This window comes from Carya illinoinensis, chromosome 13, assembly GCF_018687715.1.
Source record: "Carya illinoinensis cultivar Pawnee chromosome 13, C.illinoinensisPawnee_v1, whole genome shotgun sequence".
NCBI classification, from domain to species: domain Eukaryota; kingdom Viridiplantae; phylum Streptophyta; class Magnoliopsida; order Fagales; family Juglandaceae; genus Carya; species Carya illinoinensis.
The window spans coordinates 6,073,840-6,082,996 of NC_056764.1; the positions used below are offsets into that span (position 1 = coordinate 6,073,840).

The 9,157-nt window shown below is 33.9% G+C and overlaps 1 protein-coding gene across 1 annotated transcript; it reads right to left on the bottom strand.

Annotated features, from left to right (window-relative positions):
* Window positions 1-1,924: 1,924 nt before the first annotated feature.
* On the bottom strand, window positions 1,925-8,158 carry LOC122291911 (probable LRR receptor-like serine/threonine-protein kinase At1g06840). Its single transcript, XM_043099960.1, has 14 exons — window positions 7,732-8,158; window positions 5,793-5,843; window positions 5,592-5,612; window positions 5,315-5,386; window positions 4,942-5,085; window positions 4,794-4,865; window positions 4,625-4,696; window positions 4,315-4,389; window positions 3,915-3,983; window positions 3,687-3,755; window positions 3,466-3,537; window positions 3,210-3,296; window positions 2,882-2,950; window positions 1,925-2,633 (listed from the first exon to the last, which is right to left on the bottom strand). The coding sequence occupies exons 1-14, from the start codon at window positions 7,791-7,793 to the stop codon at window positions 2,084-2,086; spliced, it is 1,485 nt and encodes a 494-aa protein (XP_042955894.1). The 5' UTR covers window positions 7,794-8,158; the 3' UTR covers window positions 1,925-2,083.
* Window positions 8,159-9,157: the final 999 nt, after the last annotated feature.

Sequence of the window (9,157 nt, forward strand, 5' to 3'; positions counted from 1 at the left end):
TAATGTTGTGGAGGATGAGTTTTTAAATAAACTCTTAATGAAATTCTGTAGCTCTTATGAGTAGGGTGTAAGAATTACATGAGCACCCTTGACAGATTTCACCTATGTGAGTGTGAGAGTGGGGCCGCTCTCTATGAGAATCGGGTTTATTCTCAAATACACTCATGAAACCGGGATTAGCACAGGGCCGTAATGTGCTGGCTAATAAAGCTCATGTCAACACTGGATTGCTATGTGTGAGTAATAATTCTTTATTTCCCTTAAGTAGTTATAGTTCAAGTTTGAGACCACTACTGACTCTGGAGTAAAGATTGTTATTTCACTAAGTAAAGGTTCAATGCAGAGCACACCTTCATGATGCATAATAATCCTTCTTCGTCTGGAAATATCTCTCTTATTTATATATATATATATATATTTTTAAAAAAAAATAGTGGGGGAATGTTGGTATTTTTTTTTAAATAATATTTATTAATAACGTCTTCTTAAGAGTCATTACTGTCTGGTAACCTTTTTCTTTGACATTCAAGTGGGTAACATTTACAATTTATGGTTAACGTTGGCTGCAGTTATTTTCTTTATCTAATCGGTTGTTAAAAGAAAAAAAAAACAGTTTTTTATCCTTTCTTTCAATAGCCCAGTTTTTTTTAATAAAAACAAATCGTTATCTGTGAAAGTAAATTTCTTTGCTGCCGTTATCTTCTTATCCAAACGTTGGTATTAATACCTCATAGCTGGACTTTTTAGTACACTTAGGGATAACTGCAGGTAAAACTGAGTTTATGGTTTTGTACGTTTCTTTCATTATTTTCAGCTTTATTGAGGAGCTATTTATTTGGCCTATTTTACTTACCGTTGGTATGTGTTAATGGGGTAATAACTATAGTTAATTGGCCAACGTTTCTTTTACGGATCTTTGATAATGGCCAACATTTTTATTGTTTTTTATTGCCCAGATGTCGTATGTACAAACGGCTACCTTTTTTACATGCTAACTGCTTTCTATATATTAGGGGCATCCATTTAATCTAAATAGAGGCTTTTGAAAGTAGTATTATCTTGATATACAATAAAATAAAATAGAGGGTTGTACGTAAATATTTGTTGAGAGTATTTCTAAACAAAAGAAAAGTGTTCTTCTGGTGGAGCTTTGAGCTCAACCACTTGTGTAGAGTTTGTTCGAGCTATACGACGATCAGTTGGGCTGTTGTATCCTGGAGGAGTCAAGTCAAGAAAAGTTCTGCTGCACCGATTAATTTGAGACTTTGTACACCACAGAGGGCTTGAATCTTCTTAAAGAAAGCGAGATTTCCGTGCCTCAGTCCAAACTGGCTTCGTTTATATTTTAACTTTATTGTAATTTTTATTACATTATTGTGTAATTTCACCAACATGTCAGACCCAACCGACTTCAGTTTTTTACCGTGTCCTATCGGGACGGCTCATTTACATGATAATCAACTCTCGTACTGTTTGGAATTTAGATTCAACTTAGATCAATTTAATTTAATCTAATTTTAAATTTATTTTAACATCTAAATATTTAATTCTCAAATTATTAAATTCATCTCAACTCAAAACCTCTTTACACGTGAGATCTATAACATTTTTTAACTCAACACCTTTTTACATAGAGGATCCATAATATTTTTTAACTTCTCAAAAATATATCTAAATTCATCTTAACATCCAAATACATCTAAACTCATTTTAAGTGAGCTCCACAAAATTTATTCTATCATCTCAACTCATAATTATTTATAAAAAACTCAATTCATTTCAATTCAATTCAATATCTAAACGAGACTGAAGTCATGCCAAGGTCATTTGGACGAGATGACTTAAGACCTTGTCTTCAAATAGTAGAATCAAATTCCAACTCCCAACCCTTTACATATTTAAAAAAAATGTCAAAATCATAACCTACATTTAACAAAATAATATTTAGTCCCAACGCTAAGTTTTACCATTGGAGTTCTTGAACAATCCACTAATATTTAGTATCCAATACAATCATTCTGGAATTTAATCATCTAATATGACTTGATACAGCGTGGAGATATCATACATGAGACGGGAATTTTTAAGAATTATTTGGGTTATAAAAAAGAAAAAGAAAAATACTAATTATCTGAAAATAAATGTCCAGGAGAGTGAAGTTCAGAAGTTCATAAGGTCCAAAGATGTCACTACCAGGAATCGTCCATGATCTGAACATGTTCATAATTCGCCGAACCTCACTCGCATCGAAGATAAAACCATTGTCGTTTCGATTTTTATTTACTGGAAAAAGCTTCAAGTACATTTTCAGTCGAGGGCCTTCTTCCCATTTAAAACTATCAATGTACAGCTGATTAAGGAGTAGAGCAAGACCAGATGTCAGGTAATCCTCAAACATTGATCTGTAAGGACGAAAATCTGAGAATCCAGGACTTTTCAACCGATATCCAACAAGTAGAGGGGCAGCACAGAAACAAAGTCCAGGAGATACAGGGGAATGTTCATAAGGGGGTGGACATAGTCGACAATATAAAGTGTTATTCGTTGGACCCTGATTTGTATTTTCAGCATCACTTTCAGATCCACAGAAACTGGCTAGGTTGGTGTTCGAGCAAATTGGATTCCCTTGAAGCCTGGAAGTCAACAACCAAAACGTGTGACACATCATTATATCAATGTGCTATGTTTGTTCCACCTCACAACACTAAAACTAAAAAGATCTCACCCACACTCTTTTTCCAAGTAGTCACATGAATATGAAAATATATTTTATTACGCATGAAGACAGTCATCTGAATGTGAAAATATATTTTATTACATACGAAGGTCTACATGAAACAAGTTGCGACATGTAAATTAAGAAGCAAGTAAAGAAGCAAACCAGACAGTGACATGTGGAGGTAGATTAGTATCGCCTGTAATATTTGTAAGCTTATTATTCTGCAACTCCCTGCAATATTAAAGAGTCACGCGAAAAAGCTTAGAAAATTCAGGATGAGATCCTTTCATACTTATTTAAAAGTCAACCCAGAGGGTAGCAACTATGAATTTCACAAAAGAGTGCAGAAATCAGAACAAGGAAGCAACTGTATCTTGTATCAACATAAGAACAACATGCTTGGAGCGTGAATGTGCATCCACACACCCACGCCACCATACAATGACACTTTCAACCAAGGGAAATAGAGATATTGTCATTCAGGTCTTACACTGTAAGGCTTTCGTTTCCATTCAAAGTCCTATTTTGCCAAATGGTGGATGGAACAGAGCCGTTCAATGAATTGTTCGCAATTGACCTGTCAAGAGCAATAATTTACCAACTAAAGCCATTTGTTTTATTAAAATTTATAATTTATTAAATGATAATAACTAGTACCTCAAAATCTAATGGTTGAGAAAAGTGGAAACTAAAATTTACATAAATGTGAAGCAAGTTACAAAAGGATAAAGTGAGAGACTACTCACAGTATCTGGAGACGAGGAAGATACGAAAAGCTGTCAGGAATTGTTCCAGTAAGACTGTTGTTGGATAAATAGCTGAGCACATTACTCAAAACAATATATGTCAAAAAAGGGAATTGTTGGCACAAATTGTTTTTGAAAGCTAGGAGACACATTTGTTAGAGTTTTGTAATATCCGAAAATTAAATTTAACTGAAAAAAAAAAGAAAGATGGAGAATCTTACATGGACGTGATAGTCTTAGAAATGCTCTCGGTAGGTATGGTTCCATTTAGCAGATTTAAACTGAGATCTCTGAAATTATAAGATATAAACAAAGTAAAGGTAGCAAGTAGAGTTGTCTTAGACGAAGTGAAGATAACTTTCTTCGGCCAGGTACATTTATTTTTTTTAGAAGCTCATACTTGATCATCATAGAATAACTTCAAATGTAAATAAAATACAGCAACTTACAGATAACCAAGGTACGGTATTTGGCTCAAATCAGGAATCTCCCCTTGCAAGTTGCAATTCCTAAGGCTCCTAGAAAAGCCAACACACAAATCATAACACCTTGAAATGTACATAGGCGTGAGTATGCTTCTCGGTTGCCATCTAGAGAGCATATAAAGCTAGAACATGAAAATTGAAAGGTTTGTGATAGCTTCTTTACAACTCAAGCAGAATACATAAAGTGATATGTAATATCAAACAGCAAAGGATTAATCACAGAAAATCCGAACTTGTTCAGTGTACCAGTTATTTGACGTTTGAAAAGATAAAAAATTTCAGCTTCAGACCTCAAGGCTAGCACCTGGCTCTGCCTTTGCTTCTGAAACCTAGTTACAAACAAAGGATAATAATATGCACTTACAACTTCAGCAATTTGGACATTCTGCTATACGAAGCTGGAATTGTAGTCCCATCAAAGTGATTGTTATCAAGTTGACTGCAAAACAAAGAAATGCACTCTTAAGCGAGTTTGAACTATAATATAAGGGAAAGGAGAGTACTTCAGTAATATTACCTCGTAGGAAAAGGAAAATTTAGAAAATTATAACCTTGTTCAAGATGAGAAGCACAAGAAAATGATACCAAATTCAAAAGTTCCAATTGTAAAACCATTTATGCTATGCGCGCGCGCGCGCGCACGTATTTATGTTCCAGGAAAGTAGAAACCATACAGTATCAGTAACTGTGGCAGTTCGGAGAACTCTGGTGGAAGATACCCTGATAAGTTATTATTATCCAGAAGGCTGCAGGTGCAGAGTTGAAGATGATCACTGATCTCATAGATTGTACAGACAGATGACTCATCATAAAATATGAGTATATGACCAATTACAGACTTACAAGTGAACAAGGCTTGGTAATCTGGATAGCTCCGGGGTAACTTGCCCACTAATTGAATTGTTGTTCATGTGACTGCTCACAAGGTGAAGTAGAAGGGTTAATCATTGTAGAACTGTTTTAGATGATATAGCACCTGAAAAACACTTACAAATTCTTCGTTTTGTTCAAATTTGCAAATGATACTGGTACTGGTCCTGATATGTTGTTCTGATCAATTTGTATTCTGTCCAAGTTTGGAAGATAACCAAGCTCTTCAGGTAATGGACCTGTTAATTTGTTTCCATTCAGAAGCCTGGGAACATGGAATATTACAGATGGAATTAGAGATAAAGCAAATTATATATGCCAACATCAGGCATTCAGAATGATGCCAACATCAGGCATTCAGAATGATGCCAACATAGCAAGAAAATTAGATCACTCACAGATTATATATCTACATTTTCTAATGGCATGAGTATATCATCATGTGAAAAAAATAGTATCTAACGTATCCCATAGAAAAAAGGTGATCTACTTACAAGAGTTCCAAGGTGGTGATATTGCCTATCTCCTTGGGTATACTCCCACTTATGCTGTTCCACATAAAATCCCTTTAACAGAGTAGAAAGAGAAAAATATATCAGTAGGTTACGTAAATCAAAAGCCGAAAAATGTCAGTAGGTTACATAAATCAGAATCCAACATGCTACTGAGAACACATTTTTAGAACATTGAGTGAAAAAGGTATCCAAAAATCTGACTCAGATAAGGTTGTCTGAAGCACAAAAAGTAGCTTTAAGAAAAGCTTCGCCTTACAGTATTTGTAGGTACAATAATTTGTCGAGTTTTACTATATACAAGCACAGTTGTATACTAATCTGTGTACCAATACTGATTTATTCATACTTAAAAATTTAAATTAACACTGTTTTCAATCAAATCTACTTTTTGACCAATCACATCACATTGGTGCACAGATTAGTGCACAATTGTACTTGTAACTATACTTTTCCTAATTTGCCAAGCTCTGGTGATAGACTTCCTGACAATCCCATTTTCAGAAGTTGCCTGCAAAGAGAGGTCCAAATGAAAATTGCTAAAGCAACAATGCAAATTCTTCGATGGAACTGCTCATAAAATTAATAACACCAAGTTTTATCAAAGCTTTGTAATCTTATGTCTGAACTTTAGGGAAAGTATACTTTTCATCCACAGATTATATCTATTTTTCACTTTTTACTTTACATTAAAAAATAGGTTTCAATTTGTACCCTTGGCTAAGATCTTACTGTTAATATGAACAAAAAACTGGTCACATGGCACAATCTTAAAGTTCATATTTAAATGGAGGGTGCAAAGTGAAATCTATGGTTTTTTTTATATAATAAAAACTGAAAATCTTTGTAGTTTAGGGTGCAAATCCAAAATAAGTGAGTTTGTTGATGAAAAGTGTAATTTCCCCGTGAACTTTTGACTCATATGAATCTTATCTTATGCTAGGAATGAGATAATAAGAAAACGTTAGGCAATAAATTATATAACAATGGAGTAGTTATTAACTTTTTGGACCAATGAATAAGATAATAAAAACTGTCACACTTAATAGTGAAAGTTACAATTAGAATTCATTGGAATTAATTATAAAACTCAGTTCCATCTTGTAAACACTTAATATCTATGCACCCTTTTTACAATGATACTCACCCAATGTGAGATTAAAAAAACCTGAGGCATTATAATCTCCCCCACTCCCCACTCAAATCCCCATTTTCCTTGTCAGGGCTTGCATCACAATGTACTGCCCCAATTCGAAATGGATTACCAACCCAACTCCGATACCGTGTGTAGCAACCCATGAATGTGCAAAGACTAGTCAAAGTTATTTTCGGAGCTCTCTCCAATCACTTGCACAGCTCGGGGATTTGGCACCAATAAAATGCCCTCACGATTCATATATCACTGTGTGATTTAGATCAATTTAATGCATTACAAATTTTTTTTATGGGTAAAAAGGAAGGAATAAATATGCATTACAAATTTAAAAAGATAGATTTTCATATTCATTTAAGACATGTTGGTATTTTTTCTAGCAACATATATTTGCATCGATTATCCTCCCTGATAGAGATCAAAAATACAGGGGATGTTAAAATCATTATGTTGCTGAACATGTAAATATCCATCTTCTAATCTTCTATTGTAGCACACAACCCCTGTCCAATTTGATGTACACGGATCTCCTCGATTCCAATCACTCAGATTCTTATTGGGATCTACCAAACTTCTCTTGATGATTCGCAATGCCGCCACTGAAAATTGTTAGGCGCTTGTGGTATGGGGCATACAATTACAACTGAAGTAGAAATAAGAAAGAATAAAAAAAATAATAAGGAATTCCAATTATAGAAGAATTTCACTTATAGCAAAGGGATTACAAGAATTTCTCTCTTGAATAAGGAGAGTACAATTGACAATACTCTCTCTTATAAAAGGAGAAAACTCAATCTTTCTTATAAAAGGAGAGACAATATATAGGAAAAACCTCACTATTATTCTCTCTAAAACTCTCTCTCTTTCTTTAAATTTTTCTTTCAAAATGGGATAGGTTTCTAAAAGTAAAAACATGTATTTATAGGAGTTAAAGGAGGTGGAAGATGGCGGAAGCAAGTAGAAGATGGCGGAAGTAAATGTGAACGCAAGCTTGATGTAGGTTGTCAACTAGCCACCATTTTTTACCCATAAAAAAGATAGCGGAAGCAAGTGGAAGATGGCGGAAGCAAGTGGAAGATGGCGGAAGCAAATGTGAATGCAAGCTCAACTAGCCACCATTTTTGACCCATAAAAATCCATAAAAGTGACTTTACCGCTATAAAAATAAACACAAGCATTCCCCGAAGAGTGTAATTGCCAAAAGAAGCTTAATAAAAAAAAGAAAACAACAAAGCACCAAAATCACCTTCCACTGGGCTGGTAATGGCGCCCTGAGCTCCGAAAGATAGAGAAGCCCAACACAACCATGCAACAACAAATATTCCATACTTCCAAGCTGTTGACTTAGACATCCCAGTAACGAATAGAACGTCAGAACTCGCAAACTTCTTCTACTACCCAACACTGGGAATTGTAGTAGTTTGTGTGTACCTGATAAAATTCAATATCAGAACCTAGAGAGAATGAGTTCCAGAGCAGCTGAATTTATCTCAAGAAAAAGAAATACTAATTCTTCTAACTCTGGAAAATAAATCAATAATCAGACAATTATTAAACACAAGTACAGCAATAAAAAAAGCTCCAATAACTGAAAAACCAAGGAATTATAAAATAAAATTAAAAAAAAAAAAAGTACGCCAACGAAGAAGCTCCCCTGTTAGGCAACCAAACAAAGAAAAACACTCAAAATTCTCGTCCCATACAGCTTGAGAAGAAATAAAACAACCAAACTTCCAAAAAAAAAAAATGAAGAAGAAGAAGAAACCCTCACAACAAGAAGATTGAATACACAGTTGAAAAATATACTAGAATGATGGAAACACATAAGTGTCACGCAGTTGAACTATTTATCTGGGGCCAGCTTGAGCAATGTAAAGGAAAATATTGGCTACAATTATATAAATAAATGATAAGGTTTATCTTATCATTATATTTGAAATTGTCAGATGAATGTAAAATAATTATTAATTTATCTCTAAATAATATTGAGTCTATCTAAAAATCTTGAATGTTGTTTAGATAAGTCATTGAGGTAAAAATTGAGTTTAGGATGATCTATATTTATCTAGAATAAAAGCTTAATAGAGATCAATCAATGTAAAAAAGAGTTATCGCGAAATGTCAGCAATCTGTCAAGACACATCTTCGCGACTGTTGCTAACCGTCAGCAAAATCCTACTTTGACTGGAATTCTTTCCAGACTTTCTATTTAGAGTGATTCGGTTTTGTAACTCACAAAGGAGTTGGAGTCACGAATTCTAGAGAGTATATTTTGAGCATTTGTGAGAGAAAATTTACTTGAGAATTTTCACTTGGTTTTTCATCTCTCATTAAGTGTGATTGTGTTTCAAATGTGAAGGAATATTGATTGGATTTCAACCACTGGAGTTTCAGGAAGGAAGTCAATATTTGAAGATCGCCAGAGGTTCAGGCAGCTACTGCGGTAGAAGACAAACAAGTCGTTTGTCTAGACAAGTAAGAGAGTCATATTACAAAGATTTTGTAATTAATGAATGCTTGAAATTGATTTTCAAATAATAAGATTGACTTTTCTAGATTTAGCTGTCTTGTAAGGTTTTACCTTTAAAAAATTCTTTAAATTGTTTTTTTTTTTATAATTAATCATTGTGTCTTAGAAGTTTGATTATTTAGTTTAAGTATTTGATTCGTTA

Excerpts from the sequence above, each read along its gene's own strand:
- LOC122291911 (XM_043099960.1), bottom strand. The coding sequence starts at position 7,793 with ATGGTTGTGTTGGGCTTCTCTATCTTTCGGAGCTCAGGGCGCCATTAC. Across the intron at positions 5,844-7,731 it reads CATTACCAGCCCAGTGGAAG|GCAACTTCTGAAAATGGGAT; the intron begins GTGATTTTGGTG and ends CTCTCTTTGCAG. Across the intron at positions 5,086-5,314 it reads ATCACCACCTTGGAACTCTT|GCTTCTGAATGGAAACAAAT; the intron begins GTAAGTAGATCA and ends CCATGTTCCCAG.